This window comes from Cibotium barometz, chromosome 12 (assembly GCF_041138505.1).
Source record: "Cibotium barometz isolate CiBa-2024 chromosome 12, ASM4113850v1, whole genome shotgun sequence".
Taxonomy (NCBI): Eukaryota; Viridiplantae; Streptophyta; class Polypodiopsida; order Cyatheales; family Cibotiaceae; genus Cibotium; species Cibotium barometz.
The window spans coordinates 31,683,546-31,697,992 of NC_141057.1; the positions used below are offsets into that span (position 1 = coordinate 31,683,546).

Genomic DNA, 14,447 nt, shown 5'->3' on the forward strand with positions numbered 1-14,447 from the left:
ACGCACCCTTTATTCATCATATGTCACACCTAGAGTTAAGCCCAAACCCTCCTCTTAAGGGACACATAAGAGAGTGATGTATCCATATAAATTGTCTATCAAAACCAAGAGAAAATGGCGAGAAAGAATAGCTAGTCTTTGTTGGCAACTCCAACTATCACCACCGTGGTTTATTGATGCTCTTCATAAGGGCTCACCCACTCATAGCTTGTAGCTATACATCTTCATTCTCTCTCATGCACAATCTACAGCAAAGGATAACAATAAGAGAAGAGTCTATGGATAAGATCTCTCTCACACAAGGGAAAGTCTTATTCTCATTAGTTGAGTTATCCTTTATACAAGTATAAATGGCCAGGCACTCGAGCACGGGCAACCATTATTTCACTCTATGAACTATTGTGTCCTAGGCTAGCTCACTTAGCTCGATCATCCCTTGTTTGCATTGTTATGAGCTCACTAGAGCGAAAACATTCATAAAATATACATTAAAAATGAAAGATATTTTGGTGCCGATCACTTGTAATAGCGCCGACTTCATAAAATATAGTCGGTGGAACCCATCAAAGCCATTTGCTCAATTAACTATGGAATCGATTAACATTCTACTTCCGTTCGACATTATTATAAAGTGCCAAAAATTATACATATTGAAGCTTGGACACTTGTAAACACTTTTGGCCATGAAAAATAGATGTATTGAAGCTGAGACACTTGTAAATGGCCATGAAAATTATTATTGGTGAGACCTACTAGAGTCGTCCACCACCTCATTAATTAAGGAATCTGTTAACATACCCCTCCCCCCCTTCCTAATGTGCGTCCGTCCTTAGACCTATGCAATGGAGTGAAAACTTTTAGGATTATAGGGCTAGAATCAGTAGAGACAATATCCAAAGGAAAAACAAGTGGAAGGGCTTAAGTTGTTGAGGTTGAAAAGGCTTTTGTTATCAAGGTTGGAAAAGTTCAATGTGTAAGGAAGCCTCTTCAAATGTTGCTACCTTGAAGAAGCAGTTATTGATGATAGCATTAAAAGGTATTCAAGGCAATGGACATGCCGATGTTGATGATTTTTTATAGTAATGCATGAGTATGAATAAGAAAATGATAAAGAGTGCCTAATGCTTGCACTTGAAAGTGTAAGCATCTATGTGTTCCACAAGAACAACATGTGCAAGACAAGCATATAGCAGAGTAATCTAGGCGATGAGTTGGAGTGTGATTTTTGAGGGAGCTTTGTGGAAGGAGCTTTGGAGGAAGCTTTTGCTGGTAAATCTTCTCTCTTAAAAATGTGGGCATTCTCTCTCCAGTCCCTCCACCACTATGGGCATGTCAATGCTGATGATTTTTTATGTCGGTAATGCATGAGCATGAATAAGAAAATGAATAAAGAGTGCCCAATGCTTGCACTTGAAAGTGTAAGCATCTATATGTTCCACAAGAATAACACGTTGTGCAAGACAAGCATATAACATAATAATCTAGGCGATGAGTTGGAGTGGGATTTTTGAGGGAGCTTGGTGGAAGGAGCTTTGGAGGAAGCTTTTGTTGGTAAATCTTCTCTCTTAAAAATGCGGACATTCTCTCTCCAATCCCTCCACCACTACCTCCTCCCATCTCCTCCAACTACCTCCACCACCACCTCTCAGCCCCCCAGCCCACTTTCTCCCCTCTAGACTGGCTTAGCTCATCTCTCTCTCTCTCTCTCCCCCTCTCCCCCTCCCCCTCCCCCTCCCCCTCTTCCCTCTCTCTCTCTCTCTCTCTCTCTCCCCCTCTCCCACCCTCTTTCCTCTCTCTCTCCCTCTTTCTCCCTCTCCCACCATCTTCCCTCTCTCTTTCCTTGCCCTCTCCCTATCTTGGAGTACCCTCATCTAATATATAGTCATGTCATTCTCCACCAAATGAGCTGACCCGCAAGGAAGAGACTTGCCACAATAGTAGTCCTTTTATACGACCTTTGTGAGCTGTAATACCAACTTTTGCATCAAATATGAAGGCATTCCTAGTTAACCAGATATGCCACAAACCTATCCACCTGAAAAAATGAAAAAATTTTCATAAAATTAGAACGATACAAAGAAGATTAGCATGGCCTCTATGCAAGGATGCCACGCATAAATTGAGAAATCGTCTTACTCTCTCTCTCTCTCTCTCTCTCTCTCTCTCTCTCTCTCTCTCTCTCTCTCTCTCTCTCTCACACACACACACACACACACACACACACACACACCTCATCTTTGCATGCGATTACATAGCATTACATGTTATTGTATGATGCCTCTTCATGTCAATATTCTTTGTATGTGCTTACATTTTTTTATATTTGCATGACATTGCTTGCCCTTTATTATCCTTTTGCATTTCAATGCATGTGCGTGCCATTACATTGCATGGCATGGCATGGCATGATATTGCATTTGCATTTGCATGTTATTACGTGTATGTCATTGCATGGTACTACTTGCCCTTTGCATAGTGTTGCATGTTATTGCATGCCTTTTCATGTGATTACATGCCTTGGCACGCACTTGCATAGGGTTACATATCATTACATGCCTATGTCATTATATGCCTTTAGATGCGATTGCATGTGATTCATGCACTTGCATAGGGTTACATATCATTACATGCCCTTTGCATAGTGTTGCATGTTATTGCATGCCTTTTCATGTGATTACATGCCTTGGCATGCACTTGCATAAGGTTACATATCATTACATGCCTATGTCATTATATGCCTTTAGATGCGATTGCATACCTTTGTATGTGATTGCATGTGATTCATGTCATTACATGCCCATGCAAAGTGATTACGTGCTGATTCTATGACTTTTTACATGATTGCATGTCCTTGCATGTGATCTCATACCTTTGTATGTGATTGTATGTGATTGCATGTCATTACATGCCCATGCAAAGTGATCTCATACCTTTGTATGTGATTCATGTCATTACATGCCCATGCAAAGTGATTACGTGCTGATTCTATGACTTTTTACATGATTGCATGTCCTTGCATGTGATCTCATACCTTTTCATATGATTACATGCTCTTCTTACTCTTTGCGCGCTTTTACATGTAGTTGGATGTGCTTCATAACAATAAAGATTCATGAAACTCAAAATTTGAAATATTCACTTTTCAACAATAATGAACAATACAATTGACAAGGTGAATAATATACACAGTTATATATACAAGATGATTTCATTCTAGGAAAGATATTACATTAGCCTTGCATACTGTTTCATAAAAACAATGAACTGTTAAGGTCAACAATATAGACAATTATGGGTAAAAGATAATTTTATTTTAGAAAAGATATTACATATTATTGTTTCTTAAAAACAATAAACAATGTAAAATTGACAAGGTGAATAACATTCATAATTATAATTAAAAGATGATTTTATTCCAAAAAAGTTATTACATGAGCCTTATAATAACTACATAACTGGTAGGAGAGAGTTTTAAGAGTTCCTACACCTAAATGCTTTTAAGGGCTACTCTATTCTTCAGCTCCTCTCGAAGGGGCTCCTTCTTTTCTTCACCAATGTAGCCATAACTTTGCCAAATACTGATGGCAGCTCCAATCTTCATGTTCCACACATATAGATCTCCTGAGTCGATGGGCTTATCCGCTAGAAGCTTATCCCAAAGATTATGGGCCTCTATTGTAATTTTGAGATGCTCTTGCATATCTCTACATGATTTCTTGCATAAATCCTTGTAAACAGCTTCAAGGGTATCCTCAAGAGTAGAGTTTGAGGCATTTGATGTGAAGACATGATGAGTCAAAGAAAGATAAAGAATGAGGGAAAGGGAGAGGGTGAGGGTGAGAATGAGGGTGGGTGAGGTAGAGAGAGAGAGAGAGAGAGAGAGAGAAGGAAAGAAGGAAAGAAGGATAAAAAGGGGGAGAGAGAGAGAGAGAGAGAATGATAGTGAGAGAGAGGGAGACAATGAGAGATAGGAGTGAGGGAGACAATGAGAGATGGAAGTGAGGGTGAGAGTAAGAGCCAAGGGGTCATATATATAGATAGAACATGCTAAAAGCAAAAAGTAATTTGTATGGATAATTCCTAAAGTTAGAAAAAGCAATTGCATGGATAAATGCTATATTTAGGAAAAGATATTCCAATCATATAATATATAAAATGGAGATGTTGACATTGACATTAAAAAAAAGTCAATATATAAAATAAAGATATTCCAACCATTGACATTAATATTAAAAATGTAGTCATTTTCATTTAAAGCATTGTAATACAACCATATCGATTATCCTAGAAAGATATAAAAAAGCAAAAAGTATATATACCTTCATACAGAGTTAATAGTGACATGATATCAAGGACATTATATACTAACAATATCAAGGAAATTATATACTTGTGAGTTTAACGCTATGTAGCTCTTTCTCATGTAAATTTGCGAGAAAATAAACATTCTAAAAAAATAGTCTTCTCATTAATATTGTCATCAACTTAGATACCAACTAAAAGAGCTCCTTTTTAGATTCTTCGCCTACTATACTGAGCGTTATGATTAGCTTCTCCTTTTTTAGGTTGTAATAATTATAAAGAAGTTAACAAATTTTAGGAGTTCTACAAGATCGTAGTGTCCCTTGGATCATACACATGCGTAGCCATTGTTGTCCATGCTTGCACATGTGTTTGACGTGATCAAGGCAAACCTAAGCCTTTTTTAAATCACCGTCTCCTATTTGATGCATATGGTTCACTACGTCTAAACCTGATGCAGGCCTTGTTGGTTGGCATTTTAAATGCGTAGCACCTCTCCAACTCATCCAAATCTTGGCTTGGAAGATGACTACCATGGAAGAACTGAAAAGTACATTGCCTCTTCAAATCTAGAATACTAGACTCTGCACCTTACACTATACCATTGATTCTAGAAGCACGTACCACCCTTCTAAATCTATAAAGAGAATGGGATAACTCAACAATTTATTTAAAATCATGTTAATAATCACAATCATGCAATTAAAATGTATATGGAGTTAAACTTACCTTTAACATTGAACCAAGAGATGCATGTGTTCCAATAATTGTGTGGCTCCATGTTGCTAATATTTGATCCATCCCTCATGTGCTTTTTAACCAACTGCATCTAAATACTAGTTGTTTTGTGATATCTATTTGAATCTTTCTTGGAACACTTGTAGCAACCTTTGACACTACCTCTTGCACAAGTATTCTTATCTTTTGTAGTGTTTACGTTGATGTGTCTCTTTGCACCTCATGCAAATATTCCCCTTGATGTATCATCATTCTACTCATATGTAGACCATCAGTAGTTTCTTTAAACATGTAGTGTATTTCCAACTGATCTTGACATTTTGTAAAACATCATGATTTCCTAAGACCAAAGCAAAGGCTGCTTGAAATACCTCCTTAGGTGAAGCATATTCTAGAAGTTTATTAATAAATAGGCAGTGAAAGAAATTATCTATTTGTACTTCATCATTGGTACATAGAATCCGTCTCTCCCAGTGGGGCTCTTTGAAATATGTTAACATATTTCAAAAATTACAAGTCATGTAAATTACAGTTGGGGAGACCCCTCCCATGTCCTTTTGAAGTAAAGGATTTAGATTTACTTCTAGCAAAACTATAACCAGAGGAGGGGGAGAGAAATGAAGTAAAAGTATTGGGAATGCCAAGGGCTATGTTTGGTCTCTTTCTCGGGGGTGAGGAAGAGGATTCAATATCAATATGCAAGGGTTCAACAGAGAATTTATAAGCTTAATGCCTTTAAATTGTCCATATCTAGTAAGTATGGTCCTTGGCTCTGTACCTTTGAGTTCAATGAGCACGTCAACATAATTTGTCTAAATGGCAAAGGAGCTTGTTATAATGATACAAGAGTAGTTACATGTAAGTGGATGTAACTCACATTCTAATACAGTGTGTAAACCATACGGCTAATGAGTGCCCATGCTCTAGGTCTAAGAGATCTTTTATGGTATAAATTGTTCTACTACAATGTGTAAACCATACGACTAACGAGTGCCCATGCTCTAGGTCTAAGAGATTCTATTACCAAATATATGATAAAGCAGGCAATCACAACACTCAAAACTATATGTATGGGATAAGAAGGCCATCCCTAGCTCCATGCTAGGCTCCACAATGATCCCAAGTCCAAGAGCGAATGCAACTACATACTAGGGTCCACAATGACCCCAAGTCCAAGAAAGAGCCCTTGCCAGGAGTGAGTGCAACTTAACCAAGGGGAGTCAACTTTCCTTAGCAACCAACACCATACCTACAAGAACTCCCAACTTTCCTTAGCAACCAAACACCATACCTACAAGATCTCCCAAGTCTCTCTGGTGTCTTTGTTTGTGTTTGCTAGGTCGTGGTCCTCTCTACTTTCTCTGTTTGTCTGCACTGCGCTTGTGGTTGTCTGTGTTGTATCTATTTGTCCTCATTGGGCTTGTGGTTGTCTCTGTGTCTGTGTGGTGTGCTTGCATCATGTCTATGTGTCTCTAGCGAGGTCATGGTTATCTTTGTCCTATGCCGCCTCAACGTCCTCTTGCTAGTATCACCAATGGACACAATATCTACAGATCCTGTGAGAGGTGCAGTATCTACTCCTCCTGTAGCGATGGGGGATCACATAGTGGAGCATCTACCACTCTGATTGCCCTACGGCCTCGCATCCTCACTCCACCTGATGATATTTTCTGATAATGCTGGTTTTAGGTAGGTTAGAAGTGAAGATGGCATCCAAAGTGACGAAGAAAGACAGGAGAATGAAGATGCCTTGCGAGGCGAAAAAAAAAGGTTTAAAAAATCATTTTGGCTAGTTTTTTATTTGTGTGCTATGCCCAACTACCATGTAAAAATCAATGTAATAGCTTCTTCTCATAATACATTTTTGTTGTGCTTTTTAAAAACATAATATTTGAATGTTTTAAAATTTTTAATATGTTTTTTAAAACTAGTTTATTGTGGTTTTTATTTTCTTTTTTTTGGAATGTGCAAGGTTTTAGAAAAAATGGTCTTTTTTTTTAAATGTCTAAGGTTTATAGACTCTTGATTTATTTGTGGCTGTAATTTAATGTAAATGTTTTTTTAATTTAAATTTATGATTTTTTGTAGTGCGCTAAGGTATTGTGCAAGTTTTTGTTTTCTAAGGTTCATGAAGCTTTTTTTTTTGTTGATAAATTTTAGTGTCCTAAAGAATTCTTTGATTTTTTGTGGGTTGAATGTAATTGTTGGTGCCCTATTATTATGAGATTCTCTCTTGAGACGAGAGACATTAACACCTAGCTTAGGTGGTAACATGGCCCTGCAGCGTTGCATGAGGTTGACTGAGGATGCATCTTCTACCCCTAGTCCACATGATTTAGGTACCAAGAAGACTCTTATTTAGCACCATTATCTTTGTCTTAATTATGGATTTGGACACTTGCTATGACATCCCTAGATTACATGATTTCAAATACTTCATTTTCCTTGCAATGAGATGTGGAACACAAATGGCACTTAGTCACTAACAAGATTTATAATGATCTCTCTCTCTCTCTCTCTCTCTCTCTCTCTCTCTCTCTGTCTCTGTCTCTGTGGGAGGGAGAAGGGGCACGTGTGTGTGTGACACACGTGTAAATCCATTTCCAGTGAGTTCACCACCAATATTACACACATGCTAAAATGATAGTTGTCTAGCTTGCTTCTCTTATGTTTTTCTAATCAATTAATTGTTGAGAGGTTTGCTCATTCAAGTTTCAAGATATGAAGATAATTAATTGAAAAAGTAACATCTATCCAAGCACATCCTTTTCTTTAACCAACATCATCATCCTTTCTCTCTCATAGACCCATTGGGTCTTTTGCAAGACATTAATATATCTTCTTCTCCATAGGTGTCATGATAAATAATAGATGGTGGTTCGGATGGAAGGCATTGTACAACACAAAACTATTCTTAGAAGAACAATATGGAGGTATCCCCTACGTCTCTACTGATACATCGTAATGTATGTATGTTATATGAAGCGGTTCTGGATATTTTACCTAGAATTTGTCTTGTCAGTTCTCAAAGTATTGCTATGAAACAACATGAATAGTTGATGATTCACAGCTTATTACATCAAGCAACATCTATGCAAGGATATGCCATTATTGCCGGATTCAAATGAACCAAGGAACACTGTGATAGGCAGAAAGAGGTTGAGTGGAGCACAAAGTGGAAGAAAGCAAAGCATAAAAGTAAACTGAGAAAGGAGAAAACATAGGACGTGAGAGAAAGGACACAACCAGTAAAGATCAAAGTGAAGCCAAGAAAGATGATTTTTCGGCAAACGATCAGTGAAGATCAAAGGTAAATGTAATTATTTTTTCTATGTATGAAATGGAAGAATAAAATGAGTTCCAATGTGTCAAGGGAGTGATGAATTGTGGACTTTCTTACTTCTTGCATGCATGGCCATAGGTGCTAAACTTATTTTTCCTTACTAGGATATGAACTGGAACTAGGTGTCAGGGTTCGAAGTCAACCCCCGTGTTTTGGTAACAAGGTGCAACTCCCCTTACTGAAGAATACAATAACCATGAAAGTGGAGGGCTCCTTTTGCCCTTCTTAGGAGTTTATCAAGCAAGAGAGAACAAATGAGCCGCTTGACTTTTTAGTTTGTGTTCATAGAAATACTTCAAGCTCACATAACCAACTGTGTGTAAAGAGAACAGAGCAATCAGCAGTGCACTTGAAATAAACAGCAACAAAGCTAAGGCTGGACACAGGACAGTCCCTGCTCATGGAAAAGCAAGGAGTTGGACCAAGATTGTCCATCCATCCCTTACAGGATGCCTGGATGGGATGCTGTTGACAACCAACCATTGTTTTGTATCCGGCCTTAAGTAGTTCATGCAAAGGTGACACTAACGAATCTCCTTTATTATAAGCTCTTTTATAATCCAGCCGGAAATACCCTTCTGGACAAACAAATACATCCTGTAATTTTTTCTTTTCATGTACATGCTTCCATGAATCAAGGAAGGAAAAGAATGGGTGACCCTTCACACAAATTGTCGGAAAAACTGTGCTTCTAAGGGTTTGATCTTCAAACTGTATGTACTATTTCACCATGTATTGTATGAGGTCACATATGTACATGGTATTATACAGTCTTGACTTGATTTAAGATTCAATCAGAATGCTAATCATCACTTGTCACCAAGAAGGCCTGCACAAAGCTGCGCACGTTCATTTCTAAGCATTGCAATTTCCATGCGGATACTCTCATCCCCTTGGCCCGCTCCTTCTGCGATAGTTTGCTCGAGTGTTGCAATGATTCGCTCTATGCTCTTTATCTATTAACACAGTAAAAGAGGTTCCCAAACAGAACTCTCATAGCCTTACTTCAACATGATGACGATGACGACGACGATGATGACCAGAATGGAGACGGTGATGATGGCGATGACAGTGATGATGATAGCAATCCTGTTATTGCAACCTTGAACAAAGTTTAAACATGGCGATGTCAATGGCAGTGGTGACTGTGACGGCGATGACAGCAACCTCGAATATTTTGATATAGCAAGCTTGAACAGAATGGTGACGTTGACAATGGAACTGCAACTACGATGGCCATGATGGTAATGGTATGATGGTGATGGCGATCTTGGTATTGCAACCTTAAACAAAATGTTTTTTAAGAGAAAAAATTGTGACCATGCTTCTATGGATTCTTTTTAAATTGACGATTGTAACCTTGCGATGAGGCCAGCGACGCATTCCATTCCTTCGACAAATCTTTTTCAAAACAGTCGGGCAGATTCCTAGTTCCTTAGCTGCCGCATTTATAGGCAAATGGAAGAACTGTGCCAAGTCTGACATCTTCAGCTTTCCAGTCCTCTCCCTCTACAAGTCCAAAATTTTACAAGGCAGGTGACATTTATGACGATACCCAAAAGCATATCACACATCATTAACTGTAAACCAACACTAAATAGGAGCATTGATTTCATAACTAGAGGTATGCATAGGATGTTTGAAGTTAATCAGAAAAAAAAACTTGGGAGTTGAGGATAAAAGAGAAATCTAAACCACAGTTGGGCGAGAACCTGTGCAGCAGCATTGCTTTTGGGAGGCTTGACTGGCAGAACTGAAGCATCAGCATGATCAGTGCTACAACTGCCGTGATCCATCTTAGTTTGTCCTGGTCCAGGTTCCTCACAAAGAGCATCAATGGAGAAATATGAACCCAAACAAGTGTGAGAGAGAGAGAGAGAGAGAGATGCATGAAGACACAGTACAAGGTATACATCTCTAATGCATGACACAGTCACTAAATGTTATGTTTAGAATGTGGTAATGTATCCATGATGAAAGAGTATATTGAGATGGCGATCTCAACATAGAAGCCGCACCTGATTGGTTAAGCATCTGAGTGTTCGCTCCCCCAATTACTCGCTCTGGTGCTATGCATGATAGGTCCATGGGAACTTGAAGAGAATCATGCCTGAGTATGAAGCCCTCCTTGCTGCGTAGCATGCTGTACTGCAACAGGAATTGCTTCACGTACTCAGAGTTACCAACTGGAAAGCTGTCAGTTGAAATAATGGCTTCAGAATGAGCTACAGTCTTATCTGGACTCCATGATAGGACTCAAGGATAAGGAACGTGAAATGAACACAGAACATGACAGACTTACTCAACCATTTGTTGCTCAAGTGTGGATGGAAACCCATCATCAATGCAGAACCTAGTCTGCAATACTGCATGATAGCTTTGACCATGGCACCCATGAATCTCGAGCTTCGTGTCTTGTACACCTGGCCACAATACAACATTGTTGAGCAAAACAATGATAATTTCGCATAAGTAAGCTGTACACCTGTGCGTATGCACAGATGTGGGTGTGGTTTGCATCAATAATCCGACATGCGTACACATACGCACGCATATTCATATGGATGGGTTGGCCTATGGATATGTGTTGAAATCCTTACCATTACATATGCAACAGACAAACTAGCCTAAGGTCTTCCTCCGAGTCTATAGAGATCATCTGGAATGTTGAATAGAGATGTGTCACCATGACAAACAACATTGAGTCTAGGCTGTACACACCATTGGAATGGATGATCCGCCGGAGAATCTGGCAACTTTCACATTGCAACGAGCTCTGCTGCCCCAGATTGGCTAGGAATGGGGCCCCATGGTTCGTTACACCCCAATCTATTTGGTTATTTGGATGCAGCAAACAATTGGGTGCACCTGAAGTAGAGACTTTGTGCTCCAAACTGACAAGGACACGGTCCCCAACTTCCACAAGGCCTCCTGCCTCAGAACCCAGGTAAGGTTCAGGCAGTGGATACAAGCTATGCTGAGGCCCGGAGAGAGAAGGCAACAACATCCCATTGTCTGCAGATATGTATGGAGCATAGCCCATGGTGGCAGATGGGTTAGGGCTCACTGTGGTATCATAATTGTCATTGAAGATGGAAAAGGAGTCTTGTCCATCCAAAACGCCATCAATGTAATCATCAAAGGGGATGAGGTCCCCATGGTGCAAGACATTGTCCATGCCAAGGTCAGCTCCTTTGCAATCTTCAAAGAGGAGGGAGGAACCGAAGTCCGGGTCCGAGCAGGTAGCAGCAGCAGCAGCAGCAGCAGTGTGGTGGTGGTGGTGGGTGGGATCTCTGATGGTGGTAGCGGTGGTGGGGGTGTTGGGCAAGGTGAAGCCTTGGAAGGTGGTGTAGAGGGCTTCCTCTTCTTCTTCTTTTGGGCTGCCATCCGTGGGGGTTCTGAGGAAGTCCGAGATGTCGAAGCGCGGGCTGTTGAGGTTGCTAAGGACCAGGTTGTCGTAAGGCTTGGGGGAGGCTGACCCTGCCATGGCCCACAACCACCACACAGCAGCGACAGCAAGCTCTCCCCCTCCTCTTCTTCCTCCTGCTGCTGCTGTTGCTGCTAGAAGCAACCATTTGATGCAGAGGAGGGGGGGGGGAGCGGGGGGAGGTGGGAGATGATCAAATCTCTTCACCAATCCATGTGGGCGATGATGCCCGCCGATTCCAAATTCAAAGTCGACATGGGCTTCTGTTAACCGCGTCTGTTTTTCCTTTTTCCCTTCTCTGTAATGGAGGATTGATTGTGGTGTGCTTGTGCTTTTGTCTGTGGGTGCGTGGGTGGAGAGAGAGAGAGGGAGAGGAATGAGGAGGCACCTATCAATTGGATGAGACACCACCCCCGTATAACATTTTGAAAAACTTCCTTCGCCTCTCCCTCTATGTGTCTATTAATGATATACTAGTATTGGACCCGCGCGTTGCTGCGGGCAGGTAGAGTTCCAAAAAAAATAGGCTCAGTTTCTCTAATTTAGGTCATGTCTTAAGTAAACACAATACATTATTTCAAGTGACTTCATATATACATATCTCAAAATAATATCCATGTCTCGTAGATTTATAGCGAAAACAAAAATATCATAGTAATGTAGCATACGAAGATGCAAAAAAGGACCAATATTACATATTCTCGAAATGCACCACAAAATACGTATTCTCAGTCAGTAATGTCAGAATCAACAAATTGAATTCTTCTCTTATGAGAAGGATCATTCATTTGTCTCCTTACAATATGCTCTCTATTGTAAAGCGGTGATCCATCCTGCACATGCTCTACTATCGATGAATGCAAAGGACCTGCACAAACGAAACAACGATAAATCAAATCTCAAAAGGACCTGCACATAACGACACATAAAATCTCAAAAAAATCTTATAATAGAAAAACATAATTAAAATTACCTCGTACAATAGAACATCAAGTGGATAGTACATGAGGAGCTCTAGTATAAAACCTATAACGAATACCAATGGTCATGATGGATGTAAGAAACAACCAGTCATCGGGTACTAAATACCCCTCAAATGATGCAAAGCATCTGTCCATCTCTCTTCAAAACAAATAGACACCCCACTCCTCATCAGGAACACCAATCCCGTACATCTCGATGCCTTTGTCGACAACTCTTATCATAAACGTATCAATGTCATGCAATATCCTAGCATAACAAATAGGTTATACAATTATTTATATATAGGTTCAAAAAATATTTATACAATGTCTAACAATTACACTTATACTTACCCATCCCTATAAGCATCAATCATAATCCCTGCTACGTGACCTGCAGTAATAGGAGCTGACCATAGCGGTGGCTCTGTACAGATAGACATCAGTATAGAATGTCATGTTCCATACTTTGTAATCAAGAAAAGTTATGCAAATATAGAGAATAACTCATCTACTATCCTCGACAAAGGCATGTCCAATGTAAAGGTAATCTTAGACATGTCTATCAAAACATAAACAACAAAAATAGGTACTTTTACCATGGACAAATATGTATAAAAAAAGAAATCACAACAAAATTAATCAAATTGCAGAACTTAAATAAGAAACCTGACTTGTCACTCTGAAGTCATCAAGATCTCCTTATAAACAATATTGTTTGTTGTAGGTGTATAACTTTGAAGATCATCAAATGAACACTCCACATTAGCGTTATCCTCAAGTAACACCTTCACAGCATGAGGAGACCGTGCTCGTGACAACGCGACATACAATTTTCCATGAGTAAACACTGGAGTCACCAAATACAATCCCAAGACATTTAAGGTTTGGCCTTGTGATTTGTTTATTGACATGCCAAATGCCAGCCGCACGAGAAACTGTCTCCGCCTCATGGTGAATGGTAGTTGGGCCTCGCTGCATATAAAGGTAATCCGTGGAAGAAATACTCTTTCAGCAACTTTAGTACCAGTGATGATTTCAGTCTCCAAGACTTTAGAGTGAAAGGCCTTACATATCATCCGTGTACCATTACAGAGTCCACGTCTTGGATCCAAGTTACGAAGCAAAATAACAGGAGCTTCTAACTTTAAAACCAAGCAGTGAGGTGGATATCCGTCCCAAAGGTCAACCAACTCAGAGTATACCCAAGGTACCAAGTCTGTAAGAGTCGATCTTTGCAAGACCATATTACTTGGTGGTGTCACCATCGTATTATTATCGCTAAAATCCACTCCATTCCCAATATTCATGACCCACTGTTTAAACTCATTGCATCCATTGGTATTGCTTGATTGAATACGCATATTTCCAGTTAACTTTAGAACTTTGATAGAGTTCCATAGAAAGGAACGACACAATGTTGCATCAACAATATCCTCACGTCTTCCCTTCATAATAACAGACAAGATTTGTCTAAAATCTCCCCCCATTAATACAACCTTTCCACCAAATGGCTTATCTGAGAATAATACATCTTGTAAGCTCCTATCCAATGCTTCAAAAGCATAACGATGAATCATTGGAGCCTCATCCCCAATAATGAGCTTACAAACTCTCAAAACCTTAGCAAGTTGTCCATGTACAGGGATTTTGCAACTTGAAGAATTGTTTAGCT

General features: G+C 39.6%; 1 protein-coding gene, 1 long non-coding RNA gene and 1 other non-coding gene across 3 annotated transcripts; 2 read left to right on the forward strand and 1 right to left on the reverse strand.

Annotated features, from left to right (window-relative positions):
• Positions 1-2,037: 2,037 nt before the first annotated feature.
• LOC147633291 (U6 spliceosomal RNA) lies at positions 2,038-2,141 on the forward strand. The gene has a single exon (XR_015267156.1). It is a non-coding gene; the product is annotated as a U6 spliceosomal RNA (small nuclear RNA).
• A 5,729-nt stretch (positions 2,142-7,870) lies between these two features.
• On the forward strand, positions 7,871-8,909 carry LOC147633292 (uncharacterized). Its single transcript, XR_015267088.1, has 3 exons — positions 7,871-7,973; positions 8,111-8,350; positions 8,488-8,909. It is a non-coding gene; the product is annotated as an uncharacterized LOC147633292 (long non-coding RNA).
• On the reverse strand, positions 8,904-12,233 carry LOC147633293 (protein NLP3-like). Its single transcript, XM_086806332.1, has 6 exons — positions 11,105-12,233; positions 10,686-10,806; positions 10,402-10,577; positions 10,096-10,190; positions 9,743-9,892; positions 8,904-9,485 (listed from the first exon to the last, which is right to left on the reverse strand). Exons 1-6 carry the CDS (start codon positions 11,868-11,870, stop codon positions 9,390-9,392), a joined length of 1,404 nt encoding a protein of 467 aa, XP_086662458.1. The 5' UTR covers positions 11,871-12,233; the 3' UTR covers positions 8,904-9,389.
• Between the last annotated feature and the right edge of the window lie 2,214 nt (positions 12,234-14,447).